This window comes from Suricata suricatta, chromosome 3 (assembly GCF_006229205.1).
Source record: "Suricata suricatta isolate VVHF042 chromosome 3, meerkat_22Aug2017_6uvM2_HiC, whole genome shotgun sequence".
NCBI lineage: Eukaryota > Metazoa > Chordata > Mammalia > Carnivora > Herpestidae > Suricata > Suricata suricatta.
Window position 1 is genome coordinate 114,852,625 of NC_043702.1, and position 27,166 is coordinate 114,879,790.

The 27,166-nt window shown below is 37.6% G+C and overlaps 1 protein-coding gene across 12 annotated transcripts in view; it reads left to right on the forward strand.

Annotated features, from left to right (window-relative positions):
- CDC42BPA (CDC42 binding protein kinase alpha) overlaps positions 1–27,166 on the forward strand; it is a 293,765-nt gene that overhangs the window by 46,250 nt on the left and 220,349 nt on the right. For all 12 annotated transcript variants that reach the window (XM_029934874.1, XM_029934879.1, XM_029934875.1 and 9 more), the window contains exon 2: positions 19,189–19,280. In XM_029934874.1, coding sequence (XP_029790734.1) covers positions 19,189–19,280 — 92 coding nt within the window. The remainder of the gene's footprint in view (positions 1–19,188; positions 19,281–27,166) is intronic.

A 27,166-nucleotide genomic window follows, 5' to 3' on the forward strand; every position in this document is an offset into this window, starting at 1 on the left:
GGCTCTTTAATCAGGGGTTTTGACTCTGGCCTCTGCCGCCCTGAGGTCACCAACAATACTGTGTTTCCTTGTCTATTAGGATCTGGGTCCAGGACTAGTAACTCCTTAAGCTTTTCACAGCATTTATTTCTGTGTTTAAAATTTTGATTGGCATTCTCTCTGTAGTTCTGGCTCTTCGGGATTTCCCCTTCTCTCTCTCTTTTCTCTTATTTGAGTTTGAATGTATATTTAAAATTTCTAATTGTCTATTCAACATTTCTGTGTTCTGTGTGTTTGTTCTGTGGTTGTATGTTTGTGTGAATCGGTGTTACTTTTGTTTACACCATATGGCCCATGCTGTAACTTCTTTCAGTAATAACTCAGTTATTAAAAATTTAAAAAACCCCATGCTGTCTAAGCTACTATTTTAGGTGCTGAAAAGTGAGTAGGATGCAGTTTTTTACACCTGCTCTCATTATCTGTCGTTGTCAAACATCTCAGATACATGCCACATGTAACTCTTTTCTTTGTAGATTACAAGTGATTAGAGTCCCATTCTGTTTCACAATATTTAACTATAGATTAACCTTGAAGTACCCAGTATGTGTTATTTGAGAATCTAGACACAGGGCTTGGTACAGCTGGTCGAAGTTCTAACGTGGCCTCCTGGATCTCTTCCGTCTCCCCTTCTGCATGGATGACGGTCTCTTCCTGCCCTGGCGGTGGTCCTGTCTCTCCAGTTACCGCCCTGCAGATCAGTGGACACGCCCGTGGTGGAAGGACAGGCCGTGGACAGGATAAGGGCGAGAAAGATGGAGAAGCTGGAGAGGAAAGGGAGGGGGTGAGCCGTGTGGGTGAAGGGAAGGTTAAAACCTCTTGTCCCACGGCTCCCTGTTCTCTTCCAGGCCTTTCTGCACCCTCGGGCTCTGTCTTTATTCCCCAGCTGCTCCTCATACCTCCCCTTCTCCCCACCCCTTTTCAGTGGGAACCTCTAACTTTGTTCCTTTCTCATCCCGTGGTCGCTGTCACCAGTGGCTCATAGCCAGCAGCCTGTGTCCCTGTCCCCGGGCCTGGGCCCTGGTGTTGAGGAGGAGGGCGGCTGGAGTGAAGGAGCCTCTGAGTTTAGAGCTTGGGCTGTAGTCAGCAGGGAGGACCGTATATCTTAGGAGCTGTACTGGGCATTTCATGTTGGCAATTTGAACTCTTTCCCTTTTAGAATAATTTATTCATTTGCCCTTTTATTCAACAGTGTGTTCTGCAAATGAGCCAGGTAGTGTGCTGGGGCTCAGCTGGAAACACTGTTCGTCTTTCCTGTTTCAAAGAGATCTTTAGTTTTCTTTAAATTTAGAATTATTTTATATTTGACTCTTAGAATTTTAGCATATGTTTATTTCAAAACTTTTAGAAAGAGGCACCATGAGTTATTAGAAGGGCTTTGGAGCCTGACTGATTGGAGTTCGAATCCTGTTTGTGCCATGTGCAGTGTGATTTTAGCAGTTTGTCCTTCCTGAATGTTTTTTTTTTTCTTGGAAAATGGGAATAATAGTTACTATGATAAAGTGAGAGAGAATGTAGGACAAGTGCTTAGCGTGGCGCGGGGCTGAGAGAGCTGCCGGTGAAATGGTTCCTGCTGAATCATCGTCCTCGCACAGTTTACCCTTAGTACTAAAAATCATTTCGTGACCCAGAAGCACTTTAAAAAATGGGTACATTTCAGACAACAATGAGGGGATTTTTTTTTTTAAAGCATCATATTCTTGGAATTGGGGCAGGTTTTCAGAATGATGCATAAAACGATTACTTCCTTGTTGGCCTGTCCTTCTCTAAGCCAGCCATGGCCTGGCAGTGCTGGGACTTACGGGTCACATTAATAAGGGTTAATGACCTGCACCCAAGGGAGTTTTGTGATGAGTCAGTTATAGACTGGATGCTGACTGACTGGCTGTGAGTGGAAGTGCAGGCTCTGTACCATCATGTTTAGGAGTGTTCCAGGAGCTCAAGTCAGAAGGGCAGCCTGCGTTCGGGAGCCCGCTGGAATTCGAGAGAGCTGTCAGAACCGTCTTTGCTGCTCTGCGTTCGTGCGCTGTGCTTTTCTCTTTCTGCCCTTTTCAGACGCTTTTCTCCTTTGTTTTTAGCCCATGGTGGAGTGTTTGGCCGGTCCCTGCTGAGCATACATGCTGCCGCTTCTAACCAGCCACAGAGATGAGCGCTTTTGAGCCACTTGTTCTACAGCGGTGGTCCGCACTCTGCTCTGGTTCACCTGAGGCTCCGCCTTACACACCTGACCTTCCCCTGGGGATCAGGGGACGATCTTCAGAGAAGGGGAGGGAGGCGGCATGGCTAACACCTCAGAAAGAATGTGCCACAAGTGACAGCCCTGAAGTGTGCAGCATTAAAGTCAGGATATTGCTGCCCTTAGATGGTGTGGTACTTGGTGAAATGTTGCTGAACATTGTCCACTCAGTATAGATGAGTCTGCTGTCTAGAAGCACAACAGATGAATTCTGTGGCCTTGATTTTTGTCAGAGACAGTAATATAGTTGTATTGAATCTTTTTCAATTATTGTAATGAATATAAAGGTTTTTTTGTAATTTGTCTTACATAAAGAAAATGATTTTAATTACACTGACTCACATGGCCTTGCAGTGGATAGAATTCATGACTTATTTTTTTAATGTTTGTTTATTTTTGAGAGAGAGAAGGAGAGAGCGAGTGAACAGGGAAGAGGCAGAGAGAGAGGGAGATACAGAATCTGAAGCAGGCTTCAGGCTCCGAGCTGTCAGCACAGAGCTCAGCATGGGGCTAGAAGGCCTGAACCATGAGATCATGACCTGAGCTGAAGTTAGATACTCACCTGACTGAGCCACCCAGGCACCCCCTTCGTGACTTTTTTCTTACTTATTTTTGTTAAATGTTGCTAATGAAATTTTGGCAGTTGGATGTATAATCAACTTTTTTCAAATGCAATATAGAAATAAAAAATATTCAAGTAATTGAAATGGTGAATCATCTGATTCTAGGTCAGAATTTCACTGAATATCTGAACTCTCACCTCTAATGTATTAGGGAATCTTTTAAACTGTCCCAAACTTTATGAATGGAGTGAAAGGTAACTATATACCCCTCCACAGATATTTAATAATTCTTGTTTCTTGGTCATTTGTATCACAAATTAGAATAATCAGAGATGTAATTTGCCTAAAGTGTCCACTCTCTGCACCCAGTTTCTGGACTTCCGAGTTAGCTTGAGAGGAAGAAAATTACGTGTGGGTAATAACCTTCGTTTTGTGATCCTCTTACATAGTAGAAATCAGAGCTTCTTTTAAGTATTGGAGATTGGTGTTATAATATTTTTAGGCTCCCATTTTCAGCTCTAATAGGGCCTATATGTATCAACTCACCTTGTCAAACTTTTTAAGGAAGAAAGCTTAAAGCTTTTTATTGAGATATAATTCATATCAAACCATTCATTCAGAGTGTATAATTCAATGATTTTTTGGTGTATTATCTTACTAATTTTTAACATTGTGGTAAAGTCTATAAAATTTGCTATTTTAACCATTTTTAAGTGTACAATTCATTGCATCAGTTGCATTCACTTCACAATGTCCTACAACCATCATGACTATGTCCCAAACTTTTTCATCATCCCAAAGAGAAATTCTGTAATCATGAGACAGAAACTCCCCATTTTCTCCCCTTTCCCAGCCCCTGGTAACTTCTAATTTACTTTCTGTGTCCATGAATTTGCCTGTTCTAGATATTTCATATAAGTTGAAGCAAATAATATTTGTCTTCCTTATGTTTGGCTTATTTCACTTAGCATGATGCCCTCAAGATTCATCCATGTTGGACCATATATCAGAATTTCATTTCTTCTTCACGTTGAATAATTTATCATTGTATGTATATACATGTGTTGTGTTTCCTTTTATTTATTGATGGACATTTGCGTTGTTTCCACCTTTTGGCTATTGTGAATCATGCTGATGAACACTGGTGTTCTAGGATCTGTTTGAATCCTCCTTTAAGTTCCTTTGTATGTGTATCTAGGGATGGCGTTGCTGGCTCCTAAGGTAAAAGTCTGTTTAGCTTTTTGAGGACCTGCCAAACTGCTGTCAGAAAGGAGCTGTCCCACATGGATTCCCACCGGCAGTGTATGGGGCTCCACTGTCCCCACATCCTTGCCAATACTTATTTTAAGTTATTTTATTTTATTTTATTTTTTATTTTAGCCATCCTGGAGGGTATGTAGTGGTATCTTGTGATTTTGGTTTGCATTTCCCTATTATTGGTGATGTTTAGATCTTTTCATGTGCTTTTTGGCTACTTGTGTATCTTTGGAGAAATATTTATTTAAACTTCCAATCAATTTTTGATAGAGTTTTTTGTTACTGAGTTATAGGAATTCTTTTTATGTTCTGTATTAATTCTTTATCAGATATATGATTTGCAACCATTTTTCCTCATTGTGAGTTGTCTTTTGTCTATCTTAGTAATGTACTTTGATGTACAAAAATTTTTTTTAACTTTGATGAAGCCCAATCTACCTGTTTTTTTTTTCTTTTATTGACTGTGCCTTTTTGTGTCCTATCCAAAAAATTGTTTTGTGTCCTATGTTTTCTTCTAAGAGTGTTATAGTTTTAGCATATATGTTTAGGTCTTTGATGCATTTCAAGTTAATTAAAAGTAATTATGATCCATGTTCCCTCTTATGTATGTGGACATCTAGTTTCCTGAGCATTATTTGTTGAGAAAATTGTCCTGTCCTCAGTGAATGGTCTTGGCAACTTTGTCAAAATCAGATGATCATATATGTGAAGTTTTAATGAGATCTGTGTCAGTTACACCCTTTGGTTTGTTTTATTCTTTGTTAAAGGTGAACAGATTTGAGTTTATAGTGAAATAGGTAAGATGAGTTGCAATCAGAAGGAATCATGCGAGGCCCACAGGTATATACCGTGGTGAGGTAGGGTCATGAGGACAAGCAGAATAGTGAGAAGCCCTTGAGCTGCACGTCTTGGTACCCTCTGAATAGAACACGGTTCTGAACTAAGTAATCATTGGTAAGACCTTTTCCTTGTGGGGTCAGGTTTCTTCCTCAGGTATGCAGTAGGCTGAAGGGCCTATAATCAGCCAGTTGTGTACTCTTCTCAGGAATGTTGGACGAATAATTATTAGTAATGGTTTATTTTATTCCTAAAGTTGTTCACAGTTCATTTTTTCACGACCAGTTGTTTTCACCTAACTTGATCACTAAACTTAAAATAAAGGTGTATCAATAGGTTTAATGAAAAACATCCTGGTTTCTCAGATTGGAAAGAATATCAAGTTGTGAAAAAATTCTGGCCAAACAAGTCAATTTTTTAGCTAACCATTTTCATTAAAATGAATATTGTTTTATTCACATTATACAAATTTTAATGTTTTATTAATTTTTCCTGTGAACATATATATGAGTTTATAAAACTTTACATTCAAAAGATGAAAATAAGATGAATCTCTCTCTGTCCTTTGATCCACTTTAACAAATGGGATGTGAATAGGATCTTAGAAACACCCATAAGTTTCTGTAGAATGTTTTTATTTTTGCCTATTTTTGAAGTTTATGTAAAAGAAATCATACTGTATGTATACTGTGACTTTTTCCCTAAGCAGTGTGTTTTTGAGATTTATCCGCATTGCTTCTGCTAACCTTAAAAATAAAGCTGTTATTTTGCTAGCAAAAATGGTTTTATTCAGGAATAATAGAGGATTGCAATTGAGGATATGCAGACTATAGGTCCAACAAAGAGAGGAGAGGAACATTATTTTATGGATAAGAAGGAGGAAATTGGGAGGGAGTTGTTTTAAACAATGGCCCATTTAGAGAAAAGCAACAGTTCAGGGCATTGAATTTTCACCCGCTGAGATGTAGGCAGGAACATTTCCTGTGGGAGAGATGCTCCTGCTGCTGTGGTCTTCCTTGTTGGGGACCAGAAGTCGGGATTCTTTCTTGTTAATGATTTCTCTTTTGGGGTCTGTAATCTACAGTTCTTCCTGTAACGGACATTGAGTGATAAAGCTCCTACTGCCAGCCTCCCCTTCTGCATCCAGAATCCACTCTAGTGAAGTTTCCTTTTATTAATTTCCACACTTGAAATAGCTATGGTTTATTTTCACGTCCGTATATTACTTGATCGCATGAATGAACCACAATATTTATCTTCATGTAGATGGTCTTTTGTTTCCAGGTTTTCATTATTAATGGATAATGCTGAATCGTATGGTCTTTCAGTTCCCATATGCGAGAGTTTCTTTAGGTGATATTATACATTTAAGAAGGGATGTCTGGATAGCAGGATATGCACATATTCAGTTGAAATAGCTAAATGAGAAACTTAAATAAATAAAGTGATTGTATTTATTTATATTCCCACTAGCAGTGGACAAGATATTATATCTTCCATCACTTGGTTTTAACTTTAATTTTTGCCAAATATGTGAAATTGTCATTGTGGTTTTTGGTTTTAGGTACATTTGATTATTAATGAGCTGTCTATCTTTTGATAGGTTTGGGCTATTGTGTTTTCTTCTCTAAGAAATACACAAGTTTTCAATTGGTAGGATTTTAAATGGATTGGTAGGATATCAGTATATATTCTGAATACCAGTCCATTTTCAGTTATATGTGTCACAGTTAATTGTTCCCTGTTAGTGTCTTGCTTTTAGGGTGCTTTCTGATAAAAAAAATTCTTAATTTTACATGGTAAATTTATTATTTTTAAAGTAAACTATACTTATTTTGATTTAAAAATTTCTTCTCTAATCCAAAGTCATAGAGTTCTGTATATTGCCTTTAAACAACCTGGAGTGACTTTGTGGATTGTCTGACCTACTATTCCAGTTGCATTCCTTTCCCGAAAATGACCATTGTCCCAAAGTCTTGTATTGTATTCTTTTCCCACCATTGTACTCTGCCAGTACTATTGTAAATCATGTCCATACATGTGTGGGTTGCTTCTGGGCTCTGTGTTTGGTCAATTTGTCCATCTTCTTGGCACACATACTGTTATGCCTAAGATTTCAATAATGTCCCCAAAAACCAGAGACCACTAGGGAGACCGAGTCACAGATGCAAAAGCAAAGGGCTTTATTACAGGCTTAGGCCCGCCGGGCCTAAACTCGGGCTCACAGACATTACCAGCAGCGCAGTGGATCCATGCTGAGAGCCCCGAACAAAGTGGGGGCAGGGCCTTTTTGGGTTTGGGAAGGGGGAGTTACAGGAAATTGACACAGGTACAGGGGTCCAATCATTATAGCCTAACATCATTGGCAGTAACTTTAACCATACACATTGTCCAGAGTGTTTGTTACTTTTGGTGGGACCCAATCACAACATTTAGAGTGTTAACCAATTACAGAGTGGACCCAGGACCCTCAGTAGGGTGTAACTAGCCGTAAGCAATAAGTGATTATCTATAGCTTCTATCTCTAGGCCTGCCCTTAGGAATGTTAAGGGTGTCAGCTGGCCTTTCCTGATTGGGTGTTACAAGGGTGGTCCCTCCTGCCTTGGGCAATATGTGCCCTTTTATTGTCTAGTGATTCTGAGAAACTGACACCTAGGCCTCCAAGGTCAGAGGCAAACTTGATGCCTGTCTCAGAGTCAGTTTGATTCAGACCTGCGTCCTTACAATACTATTTTAATGACAATAGCTTTTTAATAGTGTAAGTCTTTTTTCTTTTTCTGTTTAGAAAATTTTTTTTTGTCAAAAGCGTCTTATCTAGGTCTTTTGTCATTCTTTGTAAATTTTATTTTATTTTTAATTTTTTAACGTTCATTTATTAGAGAGAGAGAGAGAGAGAGAGAGAGAGAGATGAAGTGTGAGCGGGGGAGGGGCAGAGAGAGAGAGGGAAACACAGCATCAGGAGCAGGGTCCAGGCTCTGAGCAGTCAGCACAGAGCCCGATGTGGGGCTCGAACTCACGAACCACGAGATCATGACCTGAGCCGAAGTCGGACGTTTAACTGACTGAGCTACCCAGGTGCCCCTTAAAAAAAAATATTTTTTTAATGTTTATTTTTGAAAGAGAGAGTGAGCACATGCGAGCATGTGAGCAGGGGAGGGGCAGAGAGAGAGTCCTGGAATCTGAGGCAGGTCCTTGTAAATTTTAGAATGAGCTTGTCAAGTTCATGAAAACCCTGGTTGGGATTTTCATTGTAAGTAATTACATCAAATTGCACATATGTGTGGGGGAGAAATGATGTTTTAATGAACCAGTGCCTTCCTATCCAAGTACTTTTTATATGGGCCTTTAACATCCTTCAGTAGATGTTTGTAGTATATTAAGGGCACATATATCTTTTGATAGATTTATTGATAGGTACTTTCAATAGTCCCATCATAAATATGTTTCCAGATGATTTTCCAAAAATTTTTTTGGTATATAGGAGTGAAATTGACTTTTGCATATTATTTATGTCCATTGTTGTACCCGAGATTTCTTTATCATCCCCAAAAACCAGAAACCGCCAGGGAGACTGAGTCACGCATGCAAAAGCAAAGGGCTTTATTACGGGTTTAGGCTCCCCGGGGCTCACAGACTTTGCTGGGGTGGTGGATCCATGCTGAGAGCCCCGAACAAAGGCGGGGTAGGGCTTTTATGAGTTTGGGAAGGGGGAGTTACAGGAAATGGTGACATAGGTACAGTGATCCTATTATTATACAATATTATTGACAGCAGGTTTATCCAATTACAACATTTAGAGTGTTAACCAATCACAGAGTAGACCCAGGACCCACACATAGGGTATAACTAGCCTTAAGCAATAGGCCTGCCCTTAGGAATGTTAAAGGTATTACAAGGGTGGTCCCTCTTGCCTTGGGCAATGTGTGCCCTTCTATTGTCTCAAACCTGCTTCCTTACACCATGATGTATGTTGATTTTTTTTATGGGTTTTTAATTTTGTCTCCATGCTATACCTTTCATCTCCATGACTTTTTTGTTGTATAACTGGAAATATGTACTTTTTTTTATAACTGGAAATTTGTACTTTTTTTTTTTAAAAGAAATTTAAAAAATATTTTTTAATGTTTATTTTTGAGACAGAGAGAGACAAGGGAGGGACAGAGAGAGAGGGAGACATAGAATCTGAAACAGGCTCTAGGCTTAGAGCTGTCAGCACAGAACCCGATGTGGGGCTCAAACTCATGAACCACGAGATCATGACCTGAGCCAAAGTCGGATGCTTAACCGACTGAGCCACCCAGGCGCCCCTGGAAATTTGTACTTAATCTCCTTCACCTATTTTGCCCATCCTTCCCCCCATTCCCTGCCCGCCCCAACCACTGGTTGGTTGATTGGTTTTCTGTTTTCTGTAAAATATTTGAAATAATTTATTTGCATTTAGGGTAGAGAACTCACTTTAAAATATTACAGATCATTATTTCATTTTGAAGCATATTTTTATATAAGGAAGATGTATTTTAATATATAAGTTTCTTCAAACATGTTTGGACTATCATTGTCACACTGTAGTTTTACCTTAGTTTCAGGTGTACAGCAGTTATTCCACTTCTGTTTGTGCAAGGCTGTGCACACCACAGGTGTCGCTGCCTGCTGTCCCCACACGCTGCTGTTACAGCATCACTGACTATATTTGCTACGCTGTGCCTTTTATTCTCGTGACTTAGCGATCCCATAACTGTGAGCCTGTATTTCCACTCCCACTTTCACCATCTCCCACCCCTCCCCACTGGCAGCCGTCAGTTTGTTCTCTGTATTTTCAGGTCTGATTATGCTTTTCGTTCATTCGTTTTGTTTTTTTTTTTTGGTTCCCCATATAGGTGAAATCATACGGCGTTCGGCTTCCTCAGTCTGACTTACTTCACCTGGCGTGATGCCCTCTAGGTCCATCTACGTTATCCCAGATGGCAGGATCTCACCCTTTTTTATGGCTGTGTAACCAGCCACTTGTGGCCGACTTGCTTTCATAGCTTGGCTGTTGTAAATAATGCGGCAGTAAATGTTAGATGTCTTTTTCAATTAGTGTTTTCATTTTCTGTGGATAAATAGTAATGGAATTACTGGATCATATATTCTATTTTTAATTTTTTGGAGAACCTCCATATTTTCTATTGTTGTTGCCCTAGTTTGCATTCTTATCAACCGTGCTTGAGGGTTCCCTTTTCTCCACATCTTCCTTACATGTTTTGAGAGCGAGAAAGCATGAGCAGTGGAGGGGCAGGGGGCGGGGAGGGGAGAGGATCTAAAATAGGCTCTACGCCCAGCTAAGAGCCTGATGTGGGGCTTGATCTCACAAATGAGATCATGACCTGAGCCATAATCAAGAGTTGGACACAACTGACTGAGCCACCCGGGTGCCCTGCCTTGTCTTTGTGACACTGGCCATTCTGACTGGTGTGAGGTGATAGCTCACTGTGGTTTTGATCTGCTTGTGGGCCTTTCTGTGCAGGTCATTACGTCATCTGCACCTGGTAACAGCTTGCTTTCTTCCTTGCCTTACGTCTGTTACTTCTTTTCCTGCTGTACTGACTTTTATCATTATTAAAATACTAAGTAGAACTGATAATATCAATTATTTTAATAAAAGACATTCCTGTTTGCCTCTGGATTGTTGATAGATTGCTTCTACCGTGTTAGGTTTGGTGGTGGTGGTGGTGCTGCTGCTGCTGCTGTCGCCATCCATCACCAGGCCATGGAAGTTGCCTTATGTTTCTTATTGTTAAAAGTATAGTTTTTAAAAGTAGCATGAATGATTGTATAATTTTATTGAACAGGGTTTGTATATAAACATTTATTAAGATATTGACATTTTCTTCAATCGCTTCATGTCGTGAGTTATGTTAATCAATTTTCTAATATTAAAACAACCTTGGATTGCTTTCTTTTTTTTTAATGTTGAGAGAGACAGAGACATAGTGTGAGCAGGAGAGGGGCAGAGAAAAAGGGAGACACAGAATCCGAAGCAGGCTCCAGACTCTGCGTATTAGCACAGAGCCTGATGTGGGACTCGAACTCATGAACCATGAGATCATAACCAAAGTCAGAGGCTTAACTGACTGAGCCACTCAGGTGCCCCCAAACAACCTTGAATTCTTGGGATAAACTCAACTTGGTCATGTTATTCTGTTTATAAATTGCTTAATCAGTTTGCTAATTTGATAACATTTTTTTGCATCTGTATTCATGAACAACCTTATCTATATTTTTGGCATGAGGTTAGGATGAAATGATAGCTTTCCCTCTGGGTTTATTCTTTGGAAAATTTGTTTCAATGTAGGAATTACCTCTTTCTTAATGTGTTTGGTTGAACTTGTGGGTAAAGCTGTTCAGGATTGGTCTTTTCTTTGTGGAAGAATTTTACGTTACAGAGTCAACTTATTTATTGGAGAGTTCATATTTTCAATTTTGAAAAAATCAGTTACCCGTTCTGGAAATTTGTTCACTTCTACATTTTCAATTTATTGGTGTAAGCTTTTAAAGATATTCTATACTGCCCATTTAATCTCAACAGCCTCTGGAGTTTTGTCCAGTTTCTCATTCCTAATGACTTTTCTGTTGTTCTTAGTAGTTTTTTCAGTAAACCATCCTTTGACCTTGTTGAACTTACCTATTAAATGGTTATTTTAAAATTACTTTTATTTTGCTTTCTTACATTTTTGTTTTCTTCTACTTTAAGTTTATTCTTTTGGTCCAATATTTAAAAAATTTTTTAATAAAAATGTTTGTTTATTTTTGAGAGACAGAGACAGCGTGAGTAGGGGAGGGTCAGAGAGAGAGAGAGGGAGACACAGAATCTGAAGACAGGCTCTAGACTCTCTGAGCTGTCAGCACAGAGCCCGACACGGGGCTCAAACCCACCAAACCGTGAAATCATGACCTGAGCTGAAGTCAGGCACTTAACCAACTGAGCCACCCAGGCACCCTTTTTGGTCCAATATTTTATGTTGTCTGTTTATCACCTTAATTTTTAAGCTTTCCTTCTTTACTAGTGTAAATATCAAATGCTTCTCCTTACCCTCTTCAGTATATACTGGTTAAGGCTGTGTTCTAGAACTTTTGATGTATAGTATTTTGTTACTATATAGTTCTGAGTAGTTTCTAATTATTTTATTAATTTCTTCATTAAAATTGTTTTTGGATATCAGAGTTTATGGTTTTTCCTGGGGATATTTATTATTGATTTTTTAAATGTTTGTTTATTTATTTTGAGAGCGAGCACAAGTGGGGAGGGCCAGAGAGAGACCTGAGCCAAAATTAAGAGTCCGTCACTTAACTGACTGAACCACCCAGGCGCCCCTCCGTTATAGATTTTTAATTGCACTACACTCATGTAATTTTTAAGTTCCTAGTACTTTGGAGGTAGTTTTATGTCTTGGCATGTTATCAAAATTTGTAGCAGCTTTGTGTGTGTTTCAAAATGATATTCTCCAACTCATCCCTGGTGTATTACAGGCATGGTCCTCAGTTTCTTTGTTTTTGTTTTTGGTTTTTATGGTCTACTTGAGCTTTCAGTTACTGAGAGGGTTATAGTAAAATACTGGAAGGTGAGTTTGTTTCTTTTATATCTGTCGGTTTGGCTTTACCTATTTTGAACTTATGTTATTGGGTATATACATGTTTAGAATCATTATGTCCTGGTTAGTTCAACACTTTCTTTAAGCACTATGTATGGCTCTTTTTAATCTCTATTCTACTAATGCCTTTCCCCCGGTATCTCTTTTGCCAGTTATTAATATGCCTAACTTAGGTATTTGGTGGGAGGGGGAGGATTAATATTAACCCCTACTTTTTCTGAAATTTTGCATAAATTTGGGGGAGAACCTACTCAAACAAGAAAATCTCCACAGCATTTTAGAGAGGACCAGCAAATCTAAATATTATGTACTTGGAAGAATAACTGTAAAATGTGCAAACTTCTGCCAGTATTGGTAAGGAAAAATAATGAAAAGAGATCCAAATATGCAATATTAGCACCTAAAAAGGGATCAAACCTACCTATCTTATTGATTTTTAAAACAAAAGAATATTATTTGACTGTATTCCAATAAGTTTAAAAATTTCAGTGCAATGCATAAATTTGTAGAAAAATATAATTAACACAGCTGTCACAGGAAGAAATAAAAAACTTGAAAATGGCAATAATGGGAAAGAAGTCAGTTACCAAAAGTCCAGTGAAAAGATGTTTTCACTAGCACGTTTTTTCAGACCTTATAATCAGTCACTACTTTTGTCTTCTAAGTTTTGTAGTTTTAATTTTTCACCTTGAGCTCTTTAAACAACCTGAATTTTGTTTCAAGAATAAACAAGGAGAGAAAGCTACTCAACTTATTTAATGAGGTTGTTTTGTCATTGGTCCCATAGCAGATGAAGACTGTAGAAAAAAAAAAGTCATTGTAGACCAACATTATTTATGAACACAGATGTAAAATTTTTAAATAGAGTCAAAGCAAAGCAATGCTGTGTGTTTATTAACGAAATACATCCTACCCAAGTATGGTTTGTTTCAAGGTATATAAAGATGGCTCAACTCTTAAAATCTTTTTAAGTAATATGCCTAATTAAGAGAATGAAACAGAAATGAAATCCGTATCTTCACGGAGATTGTAATTAACAGCCCCACCAGAATCCTCACACACCTGCAAACACTTGGTGGTTTCAGGATTTTTATTTTTGGTCCATTTGGTAGATAAGTAATAGGACAGTTCTAGTATGTTTATTTCTAATTGTGTGATTTCTTGTGAGTGTCATTTTCTGTTTGTTAGCCATTTGTAGTCACACTGAAAATTTTAAATAGAAAAGTAACACTTCCTGCAAAATTTGTTTACTTGAGGAAAGGGACTGGTTATCTTCTGTATCTCTAGCATCTTATGAAGTGGCTGGCATACCGCAGGAATTAGAAAGTACTTCTTGAGTGAATTGAGTAAATGATTAGTACAACTATGAGCCTTCTCAAGAAATCTGTGACCTCAATTTTGAATGCTTAAAAATAGAATAGTTTTGAGTGTCCAAGAAATGGAATTTTTTACTAACAGGTTCCAGGATGTAAAGACTAGATAGGATTGTTTTTTTAATTTCTTTCAATGCTATAGGTTCCCATAAAACTTGGATAACGGACAAAATCTTTCGTCCTAATCACACATGGCTTAGAGTATTCATCTGCTTGGTGCTTTCAGGACACGCGCTACTGCCTGGAAGACTAGCATTGCTTATTGTTTGTGTGCTGTTTTGTACCTTTGCTGAAAGATCATTTCAGCAGCCATTTGCTTTCCCAAATTGTATTTCATTTTTTAAAAATAATAGTTTCTTTTCCTGTTTCAGAGGTTTGGAAGGGCTACATTTTTGACCTTTTCGATAAGCAAGGTGTTACCCAAAAGGAAGTGCCCATCGAACTATTCTTGAAGAGCTGGACTAGATTACAAATAACCTTAGTGGTCTGTGATCAAATGCTGTTTTTGGATTTAGGGTCAGCAGCGAGCCCAGGATACAGAGCACATAGTTTATTTGGAAGTCTTGAGGTGGGGGAACATCCAGGGAAGTGGAAGATGTATTTAAAGGAGGGCCAAGTGTTTGGTCATTGGCTGCCATGCCGCATGTTTTAGTTGTTTTTGGCAACTAGACTCGCACCAGTCTCGTGCTGTCTGCTCCACATCTTTATTTTAATTTCTCTGTTCCATACCTACCCTCTTACCCAGCTATTTCTGCATTGCTGGTATAGAAGCTGGGAAAGGGGGGGGCAGTAGTGTAGGATTACTGCTAGACAGGTGGATAGATTACTACTCTTGTTCCCTTACATCCCTCCTATGCCTTTGCAAACAGTTTGTCAGTAACATTTCCTCCATTTATAGTATATATTCTTTTCTTTTTGGGACCTTGACTGGTACACAGTGGACACAGTCTCAACAGTTTGTCTAGTCCAGTTTGTTCAAAACCAGAGTGCTTTCGTCATTTCATCAAGGTGTTTATGTCACTTGATAGCGTGGCTTTGTGTCTTGTCTTTCTAGGATGAGATCTTCCATACCTTCACTCAAAATTGTTCTTCCTTTGACGTCCAGTCTTCTCTGTTGTGTGGATTCCAAATGTGGAGTCCATCTCTGTTCCCTTATTGTCTGAGAGACCAACACAGAAATCTCTACTAGACTGAGATATGCAGTGTGGAGTACCCTTGTTTTCTAAATTAGTTAATAGGGCCAGATACCTTCAGAACAAATCAGGTTGTAAGGGCTGCTGGCTCTATTTCACTCCTCTAATTCTCAAATAAATATGATTCTTGCTCCATGGAAGGAAGGGGAAGAGAGCTGTACCCATATACGATGACCTTGTTTTTTTTTTTTTAAATTATGACAGATGTTTTTATTTGATATTTTTTAATGTCTATTATTCTGAGAGAGAGAGTGAGAGAGTGCACACACGTGGGCAGAGGAGGGGCAGAGAGAAGGGGAGAGAGAGAGAGAGAGAGAGAGAGAGAGAGAATTCCAAACAGATGCAGTACTGACACTGCAGAGCCCGATGTGCTCTGCTAAACCTTGAGATCATGAGCTGAGCCAAAATCATGACTCAGACTGAGCCACCCAGGTGCCCCATAAATGTTCAATTTTGATGATGTGCTTTTGACTTAATTTGGAACACTTTGTAAAAAAACTGATTTCAGGAGTAGAATTTAGTGCTTCATCATTTACATATAGTACCCAGTGCTCATCACAAGTGCCCTCACCCATTTAGCCCATCCCCCCCCCAGCAACTCCCAGTTTCTCCTCTATAGTTCAGAGTCTCGTATGGTTTGCCTCCCTCTCTGATTTTATCTTATTTTTCCTCCCCTTACCTGTTTTGTTTCTTAAATCGCACATATGTGTCAAGTCATATGGTATTTTTCTTTCTTTCTCATTAGCATAATCTACTCTAGTTCCACTGGTATCACTGCAAATGGCAAGATTTTGTTCTTTTTGATGGCTTAAGTAATATTCCAGTGTGTGTGTGTATATACACACCACATTTTCTTTATCCATTCATCAGTCAATGAACATTTGGGCACTTTCCATAATTTGGCTATTGTTGATAATGCTGCTGTAAGCCTTGCGGTACATGTGCCCCTTTCAATCAGTAGTTTTGTATCCTTTGGATAAATACCTTGTGGTACAATTGTTGGATTCTCGGGTAGTTCAGTCTTCAACTTTTTGAGGAACTTCCACACTGTTTTCCCCAGTGGCTGCACCACTTTGCATTCCCATAAGCAGTGCAAGAGGGTTCCCCTTTCTCCGTATCCTCGCCAACATCTGTTGTTGCCTGAGTTGTTAATTTTAGACATTTTGACCCGTGTGAGGTGGAATCTCATTGTGGTTTTGATTTGTATTTCCCTGATGAAGAGTGATGTAGAGCATCTTTTCATGTGTCTGTTAGCCATCTGGCTGTCTTCTTTGCAGAAATGTCTCCATGTATCTGCCTGTTTCTTAACCAGGTTATTTATTTTTGGGTGTTGAGTTTTGATAAGTTCTTTATAGGTTTTAGATACTAGCTGTTTATCAGATATGTCATTTGTAGATATCTTCTCCCGTTCTGGAGGCTGCCTTTTAGTTTTGTTGATTTTCCCTTTGGTGTGCATAAGTTTTTTTATCTTGATGAGGTCCCAATAGTTCACTTTTGCTTTTCTTTCCCTTGCCTCCAGAGACATGTCTCGTAAGAAGTTGCTGTGGCCAAAGTCAAAGAGCTTGCTGCCTCTGTTCTCCTCTAGGATGTTGGTGGTTTCCTGTTTCAGATGTAGGTCTTTCATCCATGTTGAATTTATTTTTGTGTATGGTGTAAGAAAGAGGTCCAGTTTCATTCTTTTGCATGTTGCTGTCTTGTTTTCCCAGCGCCGTTTGTTGAAGATACTTTCTTTTTCCATTGGATATTCTTTCCTGCTTTGTTGAAGATGAGTTGATCATATAGTTGTGGGTCCATTTCTTGGTCTGTTCTGTTCCATTGGTCTATGTGTCTTTTCTTTCGTTCGTTCATTCATCCATCCATCCGCTCCTACCATCCTGTCTTGATGACTACAACTTTATAATATAGCTTGATGTCTGAAATTGTGAGGACTTAACGCTTTGCTTTTCTGTTTGGGGACTTTTCTGGTTCCACACAAATTTTAGAATGGTTTATTCTAGCTCTGTGAAAAATGCTGGTGTTATGTTTATAGGGACTTCATTGAATGTATAGCTTGTTCTAGGTTGTATAGACGTTTTAACAGTATTTGTTCTTCCAGTGTATGAACAGGGAATATTTTTCCATTTCTTTGTGTCTTTAGTTTCTTTCATTAGCGTTCTGTAGTTCCCAGAGTACAGATCTAATTTTCGCCTCTTTGATTAGGCTTATTCCTAGTATGTTAAGGTTTTTGGTATAATTATAAAGGGATCAATTCCTTGATTTCTCTTTTTTCTGCTTCCTTATTGGTGTATAGACATTCAACGGATTTTTGTACTTTGATGTTGTGTCCTGTGGCTTTGCTGAATTCATGTGTCCATTCTAGCAGAGTTTTGGTGGTGTCTTTCAGATTTTCCATGTGGAATATCATGTTGTCTGCGAAGAGTGAAAGGTTGACTTCTTCCTTGTTGATTTGGATGCCTTTTATTTCTTTTTATTGCCTGAGGCTGAGGCTAGGACTTCTTGTACCATGTTGAGCAAGTGGTAGGGTGGACATCCCCTAAGATAGTATCCCTGACCTTAGGGGAAAAGCTCAAAAGTTTTTCCCTCTTGAGGATGATATTAGCTGTGAGTCTTTCATATATGGCCTTCATGATGTTGAGGTATGTTCCCTCTAAACCTACTTTTTTGAGGGCTTTTATTCAAGAAAGGATGCTGTATTTTGTCAAATGCTTTTTTGGATCTATTGAGAGCATCATATGGTTCATATCCTTACTTTTTTTGTGGTCTGTCACACTGATAGATTTGCGGATAGCCATATGTAACGACCCTTTAATAACATTACTCCTTTTTGTGTGAGAATAAAGACGGACATGAGGGGAGCAAAGGAAGCTGGTCTAAATTTCTCTTAGAAGCAACAGGCAGTTGATTTTGTAATTTAAGAAAATGTCAATTTATCCCCTATAATCAATAATAGGTTTAAGTTCTTTGTATGGTTTTCAAGGCGATTTATGTTTTCCACTTTCCAGCTCCGACTTCTTTGCATTTCTTCTCAAAATTCTATAACAACAATGGATCATTTTCCTTCCTCTCTTTGTTTGCTTATATTGCTCCCTATGCCTAGAATGTCTACACTGCAAACCCAGGCAAGGTAGCAAAATTGTACTTAGTCCTCAAGGTCCAGTTTCTGTGGTACTTCCTCTGTGAAGTATTAGTGTTCCGTTCTCACTTGTTCTGAAGCATTTTATATTTACCTCCGTTAGAAGTTTCATCACGTTGTTACATTTTGTACGTGTACCTAATCTCTGTCCTAAAGACTCAGAACTTCTTGAAGGAAGGTACTATATTGTAATCTTATTTGTTTAGACTCTAGTGATTGCCACCATGCTTTGTCTAATGTAAACTCTTGCTAAGGGTGTGTTAAAAGGATGAATGAATGAATGTGAAAGAAATCTGAATTTACTTGATGGGAATTGTTGAAACTTCCTTGGATATCATGAAATTTGCTTTTACTTCTTGGACATTTGTGTTCAAATATATATTTAGCATTGAGAATATTTAGAATATGCAGAATGTTTAACCTGAAAATAAACTGGTCTCATTTGTATATCCCTGTTACTTTGCATTATTTCATATGTTATTATGTACTTAAAAATACGTCCTCAACAAAAATATAAGTCACATCTAAGAAATAAAGGAAATTGGGGCACCTGGGGGGCTCAATCTGTTAAGCATCATGGCTCAGGTCATGATCTCATGGTTTGTGAGTTCGAGCCCCATGTTAGGCTCTGTGCTGACACCTTGGAGCCTGGACCCTGCTTCAGATTCTGTGTCTCCCTCTCTCTGCCCCTCCTCTGCTCATGCCGTGTCTCTCTCAAAAATAAATAAGCATAAAAAAAAAGAAATAAAGGAAATTGTTTTCTTATGGATATTAAATCTATTCTCAGTATAGTATGATGGGATTATGAAACACTGTGACTTCATTCTTAATCATAATATGAGTTTTTATTGTTTAAAAATACCATTCTGTGTATCTAATTTGCATCACATTTCATTAAGAAAGTAACTGATGTTGCTCTTTCGTTTCAGCCAAACCGTTTACTTCTAAAGTGAAACAGATGCGACTACATAGAGAAGACTTTGAGATTTTGAAGGTGATTGGTCGAGGGGCTTTTGGAGAGGTAAGAAAGCAAGTTTTTATAAAAGCTCTGCTAATTGGTTTGAAAGTGATGTTACAGCCTCTGAGGCAACTTAACTGAAGTATGATTTCCTTGCTGTCGGAATTGACACAGTCGATCAGAAAATATATTACAATTTTGAATGAAATATTTCTATGTGGAATTTTTGTCCAAGATATTTTTCCTCTTCATATATCAGTAAGGTTGAGTATGCTTCTGGACTCTCTTCTCCTCCAGTGGGTTGTTTGTCTCTCCGTGTGCCTTGACCACACTTACTCACGTTACTCTAGATAGTATCTGGTAGTGTACATACTCCAGCATCCTCCCTCTCCTCCTCTGTTCTGGCCCTTTATATTTTCATGTAATTTTACAATGAGTATTTCAATTCCAGAATTACTCTTAAAAATCCATACCCACACATCTGCTTAAATTTTGATGAGGATTACACTGGGTGGCTCAGTTGGTTAAGCTATGACTTTGGACTTTGGCTCTGGTCATGATCTCTCTGTTCATGAGACAGAGCCTCCTACTGGGCTCAGCCTTGACAGCATGGAGCCTGCTTGGGATTCTCTCCCTGTCCCTCTCCCGTTTGTGCTCTCCTTCACCCCGTCTCTCAAAATAACTGACTACACTTAAAAAAGACACACACACACACACACACACACACACACACACACACACGTCTTTAGACATCAATCTGTAGGTAATTGACATCTTAATACTAAATCCGCCAATCCATAAAGGAAGGTGACATTCTTTGTTATTTTAGATTGTTAAATTTTATCTTCCAGTTGTTTTTTGCTAGTAGTTGGAAATATAATTGAATTTTGTTTGACTTCGTACCTAGCAATCTAGCTAATTTTGCTTTTTCAGTTATGAATTGTGTTAGATTTTAAGATGTTTTATCAGCATCTTTTGAAACACATAGCTTTTTTTCTCTTGTTCTGTTAATGTTTTGAATTAGACGAGTTTATTTTCAACTGTTAAACTAATAACTTTGCACTTCTAAGCTAAGCCCAGCTTTATATTATCCTCTTTATGTTTCCTTGCACTTGGTTTGCCATGTGAGTGTGTATGTGCTTAGGATCTTTGCGAGAAATTGGCCTGTTATTTTCCTCCTTAAAATCCTGATGAGATGTTGGTATTTTGATTATGCTGGCCTCATAGAAAGAGGGAGGTATCTCGTTCTCTACTGTTCTACCATTCTCTGGTAGAGTTTGGGAAGATTGTTATCATTTCTTCCTTATATGCTTAGAGGATTTCAGGAAAACCATTGGGTCTTGAGGTTGCTAGTGATACAGTTTTAGATTATATATTTAATGTCTTCAGTGGAAATCAGACTGTTTGGATTGAGTTCATCCATGTCTTCTAATTTTTCACACTTATTACTGTATTGATTATTTTCACCTGTCATTTTTTTCATTTGTCATGCTAGAGCCTTATCAATTTTACCATTTTTTCAATGAATTACCCTTTGCCTGTTGAATTTTTCTGTTGTAGATTCTATTTCTGTTTGAGCAATTCCTGCTCTTGGTATTTTCTTTCTTCTATTCTCTTTGATTTTAACTTGCTATCCTTTTCATAGCATTTGGCTATAGAAACTTACAGCATTGATGTGTAGCCCTTCTCTTCGTATGTGTATTTAAGGCTATACGTCTTCCTCTGAGCAGCTTTAGCTACAGCTGATAAGTTTGATCATGTCATATTTTCATTGTTATTTTGCTCAAAATACAATGTGATTTTAAACTTCCATTGTGTGGTTTTTAAAAATTTATTGTTAGAAGTTTGCTGCTCAATTTCTAAACATTTAGAGGGTTTTCTAGTTATATTTCTGTTACTGAGATGCAGTTTGATTCCACAACAGTTACTGTGTGACTTCAGTCCTTAGAAGTTTGCTGTGCAGTGTTCTATAAATACCAATTCGGTTAAATTCATTAACCTTGTTTATATCTTCCACGTCCTTACTTTGTTATTTTCTCTGCTTGATCTGTCATTTCCTTATTTATTCTTTATTTTCTCTCAGTTTTCACTGATAATAAATATAACATTCTTTCTTCCTGGTGAACTCTTTTATCATAGTGGAATGATCCTAGTTATCTCTATGTAATGCTTTTTAAGTTAAATTGTCCTTAATTTGATACCAGTAGAATGATTGCAGCTCTTTTTATTAGTATTTGCATTAAATATCTTATTCTTTCCTTATAGTTTCAGCTTTTTATAATCTTATTATGTTTACTGATAAGTAGAATACAGAGTTTTTTTTTAAAGTAAACTCTGTCCCCAATGTGGGCTCGAACTCATAACCCTGAGATCAAGAGTCATATGCACTACTGCCTGAACCTGCCAGGCACCCTAGTTTTTGTTTTTCAATCCAGTCTGATAATCTCTTGTCTTTTAATTGGAGTACATAGTCAGTTGGTATTTAGTGTAAATATACTAATTACTACTATATTATTTCTATACTTGTCTTGCTCATTCTGAATTATGTCTCTCAATTCCTGGATTAATGGAGTATTTTAAATTCTTTCCCTCTTTTATTAATTTCTTAGTTTTACCTTTTATTTGTTTTCCTAGAGATTGCCACATGGTAAATTTGTGTTTTGCCCATTCTAATTTACCTGACTTCTACCTTTTTTTTCATTGCTATTATGTTTTTAGTTCTATATATATTTAAAACTCCAGAGACTATTGTCCCTGTTCATGTAGGCCTACCCCTACATTTACATTTTCTCTTGTTTTTCACATTCATGTACTTGACATTCACTTACCTCCCTTTGATACCATTTTCGTTTTGACTTAAAAATTCCTTTTAGTATTTCATCATGTCTGCTGATGATAAACTGCTTGTCTGCAACTCTATTTATTTTGAGGTCTTAAATTTTTTAAAAAATTGAGTTATATGCATGTGTATCTCAGTGGATTTTTACATCTGCATGAACTCGTGTCACCATTATGCAGACCGAGGTAGGCGTGCATTGCCTCCTCTACATGAATAAGTACCTCCGTTTTAACCATCTTGCTGGCTTTATCACCATAGATTGATTTTGCCTGGTTTTGAATCTTACATTAACGGAATTCTAATATATCCTCTTGTTTGTGGCTTATTTTGCTCAAGATTATGCTTGTGTTATTTGTCTTTGTATTGGTACATAGTACTCTGTTGGATAAATGCACCACAAGTTCGTTATTCATACTAATGTTGGTGGGGATTCAAGTTATTTATGGTTTATGGCCATGTTAGTGATGTTGTTATGAACATTCTTGTACATGTCTTTTGGGAAATGAGGAACTCATTTTTGTTGGATATAAACTTAGGAGTGGAATTGCTGGGTCACTAGGTAGGAATATTCAGCTTTAGTAGATAGTGCCAGTAATTTCCCAGGTGGTTACCCATTTATCATTTTCACCAGTACACCCACCAACAATGTGTGAGGGTCCCAGTTGCTTTACAGCCTCACCAATACTTGGTAATTTTTTTTTTAACTTCAGCCATTTTTTGATGGGTAAATAATAATACTGAATTATGATTTTATTTTACATTTTCTGATAATTCTTTAAGTTAGACCTATTTTCATATTACTTTATATAACTTAGTTCCTCCCTCCCCCCCCCCCATGAAGTGCACATTCTGAGGTTGGGGGATTAGGAGTGGGTGGGGGATTGGGAGTAGGTTGTTGGATTTACTTATATAATCTAGATTTAAGTCCTTTGTTGGAGATAATGTGTATGTGTGTTTGTATATGTGTGTATTAAATAAAATATCTCTTCCTTCCTGTGGCTTGGCTTTTCCTGCTCCATATGGATCGTTTATTAAAGAGAAGTCCTTAGATTTAGTGAAGACCAGTTAATTAATCTTTTCTTTATTGATTGGTTCCTTTTTGTGTGTTTTTTCCCAACCTCAAGGTCATTTTGACATTTTCTTGTGTCATCTTCTATAATCTTTAAAAATATCTTTTATATTTCAGTCTGTGATCCATCTGGTATCAATTATTTTCTGTTTCTTGAGGTATAGGTCATGGTTCATTTTATTCTTTGTGGGTTTTATACATTTATTTATGAGTGTTTATGGATGAGCTTTTTATAGATTTCTGTTCTCTTTGTTGCTAGAATAGAGATACAGTTGCTTTTTGTATATTCATCTTGTATATAAGGAGGATCTTGACATTATTTTACTCTAGTTTATAGGTAAGTTTTTTTTTTGAGTTTTTCATAATCATATTTCTAAATAATGACAGCTTTTTTTTTTTTTCCAATCCTTATGCCTTTTATTTGGTTTTCTTATATTATTGCAGTGGAGAGGATCCTCCATAAAATGTTGAATTTAAGTGGTGAAAGTAGAATTTTTATCTGGTTTCTGAAAGTGTTCAGTATTTTACTATTGAGTTTGACGTTTGCTACAGCTTTTTTGTTTGTATTGTTACTTTTTCAGGTTAAGGAAGTTTTCCTTACAGTCGTACTCTGTTGAGAGTTTTTGCCATGCACAGGAGTTAACTTTCATCAAAAGCTTTTTCTGTATGTGTTTTCGATGATATGATTTAACTTCTTTATTTGGTTACTGTGGGGATTATATTGGTTAGTTTTTAAATGTACCAGTATTGCATTACTGTATAAGTCCAGTTGTTCCTGATGTATCATTTTAATATATATAGTTGGGTTTTCTTACACAGTTTTTTGTTTTATGTGCATGAGAAAGATTGGCCTTTAGTTTATGTATCTTGTTAATTTTGGAATGATATACTTAGTTCATAAGACAATTTGGGAAGTGTTCTTGTTTTCTCAGTTTTTTTGTAGAGGATTAGTATTATTTCTTTGAAAACTAGTGAAGCCATTTAGATTAGGAGTGCAGTTTTTTTTGGTTGTCTAGCTCTTCTGAGGTAAATTTTACATATGTTGAAGTTTACTAATTGCATATACATATAATACTGTGAGTTTTGACAGATAGCTTCACCCTTATTGAAGATATAGAATAATTCCATCTTCCTAGCAAGCTCCCTTACATGTCAGTTTCCCATAACTTCTAAGTGGCAACTGCTGTTCTACATTTTAACTGTGGATTGGTTTTGGGTTTTTGGAAATTCCATGTAAATGGAATCATACCCTAGGTACTTTTTGGTGTACAAATTCTTTTGCTCAGAATATGTCTATGAGATCCATCCTTGTGATCGAATGTAAGAATATTTCCGTTTTATTGCTGATTAGCATACTATTTTATTATACTACAACTGATCCACTCTTCTGTTGATGAGCATTTGGGCTGTTTATAGTTTTTAGCTGTTAGGAATAAAGCTGACATGCCTGTTACTGTACAAGTATTTATGGAAATAGGTTCATCTTTTCTTTGGGCAAATATTTGCTGCTGGAACTGCCCATTAACAAATGGTAGGTGCAGGTTTAAATTTAAAAGAAACTGGCGCATTTTTTCTAATGAGGTTGTACCAGCTCACATTCCTACCATGTTCCATGGTTCCCACTGGTCCTTTCTTTCTTTCTTTCTTTTTTTTTTTAAATGTTTGTTTATTTTTGAGAGACAGAGCATGAGCAGGAGAAGAGCAGAGAGAGATAGGGAGCAGGCTCCAGGCTCTGAGCTATCAGCACTGAGCCTTACATGGGGCAGGGCTCGAACCCACAATCTCTAGATCATGCCCTGAGCTGAAGTCGGACACTGAATCGACCGAGCCACCCAGGGGCCCCACCACCGGTCCTTTATTGTTGCTTGTCTTTTGGGCATGTAATAGTTCCTCGTGGCCTTCACTTGCATTGTTATGTAGATTTGTGTTATAAGTCAACATAATGTGTTTTTGTGGCTTACTCACCATTCTTCTATCTTCTTGGTGAAGTATGTGTTTAGATATTTTGCTCATTTTTAAAAATTGAGGTATTTGTATTGTCATTGAGTTGTAGGAGTTCATTACATTCTATATTTATAAAAATGTTAAATTTTTTTTTAATGTTTATTTATTTTTGAGAGAGAGAGACAGAACAAGTTGGGGAAGGGATGAGAGAGGGGGAGACAGAATCGGAGGCAGGCTCTAGGCTCCTAGCATCAGCACAGAGCTTGACAGGGGGCTTGAACCCACAAAGTGTGAGATCATGACCTGAGCTGAAGTCTGTCATGTAACTGACTGAGCCACCTAGGCGCCCCTTATATTTTATATTTATAAAAGTCCTTTATCAGATACATATTTTGTCAGTATTTTCTCACAGGCGGTGTGGCTTGCCTATTGGTTTTCTGAAAATTTTTTGTGAGAAGCTTAAAATTTTGAAGATATAATTGTGACATTTTTTCTTCCTCTGGTTATTATTTTCTATGCTCTTTCTGAGAAATTCTTGTTCATATCCAGGTCACAAAAGAGATTTCTGTTTTTTCCCAGGTCACAAAAGATATTTCTTTAGCTCTTATGTTGTGTAGATTGGTGATTTATTTCGAATGAATTCACGTATCATGTGAGATAAGGATTGAGGTTCATTTATTTCCTACTGATAACCAGTTGTTTCCGCACGGTTTAGCGTGAAGGCCTTTACTTCGGCACCTTTGTCTGAATAATCAGTTGACTGTGTAAGTCTTGACCTTTTTCTGCTCTTCCTGTTTTGTCTCATTGATCTCTTTGTCCCTGTGCCAGTCTCCCACTATCTTGATTTTGATTCCTTTACCTTTATACTATAAAGTTGAGAGCATGTAGTGAAGTTTGAGAGTAAGGCCCTCTACCTTGTTCTTTTTCAAAGTTGTTTCAGCTCTTCTAGGATTGTTGCAGGATTGCATACATTTTAGAATCTGTGTCAATTTCCATAAATGCCTACTCATCATCAAAAATGAGTTCACATTCAATTATAGATCAGTTTTGGTAGAACTGACATATTAATAATGTTGAGTCTACTAGTTCATAAACAAGGTATTTCTCTTGGTTTTTTTAAAGGTGCTTTTTAATATTTCTCAAAATTGTCTTATTTAGTGTACAGGTTTCTTCATACTTTGTTAAATTTATTCTTAAGTGTATTATGTTCTTTCATGCTATGGTAGATGATACTAAACATTTTTATGTTTAGATAGAATGCTGTTAATATGTAGATGTAGTACTAATTTTTGTATCTGACATGACTTCCTAAATTCACTTAGTATTTTTTAAATAGTTTTTTGTTTTAATTGTTAGGTTTTCTTTGTAAACAATCACATTGCCTGAGACTAGGAACAATTTCCTTTTTACTTTCCAGACTTTATACCTTCTGTTTCTTTATCTTGACTTATTGCACTAGTTTGGCTCCCTAGGAAAATTCTCAGTAAGAGTCATGAGAGTAGGCATCCTTAACCTTACCGCTGAGCTTTGGGAGAAAGGACTCAGTGTTCCACTACTAAGTATGGCGTGTAGGTGTGTGTGTCTTCTATTCCTAGTTTGCTGAGAATTAAAAAAATTTAGTGACTAGTGGGTGCTGAATTTTGTCATATGCTTTTCGGCATCTATAGAAATGATCATATCGATTTGCCCTTTTCTTCTGCTAATTGGGTAAGTCACTTTGATTGACGTTGTAAAAATAGACTGATTTTTTGAGCAGTTTTAGGTTCATAGCAAAGTTGAGTGGAAAGTCCGGGGGGGCTCCCAGGTGCCCTGCACTGCCATGTGCACAGCCTTTCCCGCTGTCAGCGTCCTCGCTCTAGCAATGAGCTTGTTTGGAGTCTGTGACTGCAGTGATGCCTTGTCATCACCCAGGGTCCACACTTTGCCTTAGGGTTCGCTCTTGGTGTTACACATTGTCTGGGTTGGAACAAAAGTATAAAGACACACATCCACGTATAGTATCACAGAATCATTTCACTGCCTTAAAAATGCTCCAGGCTGTTTGTCATCCTCCCTCCCGGAATCCTCTGTCATGGATCTTTTTTACTGTCTGCACAG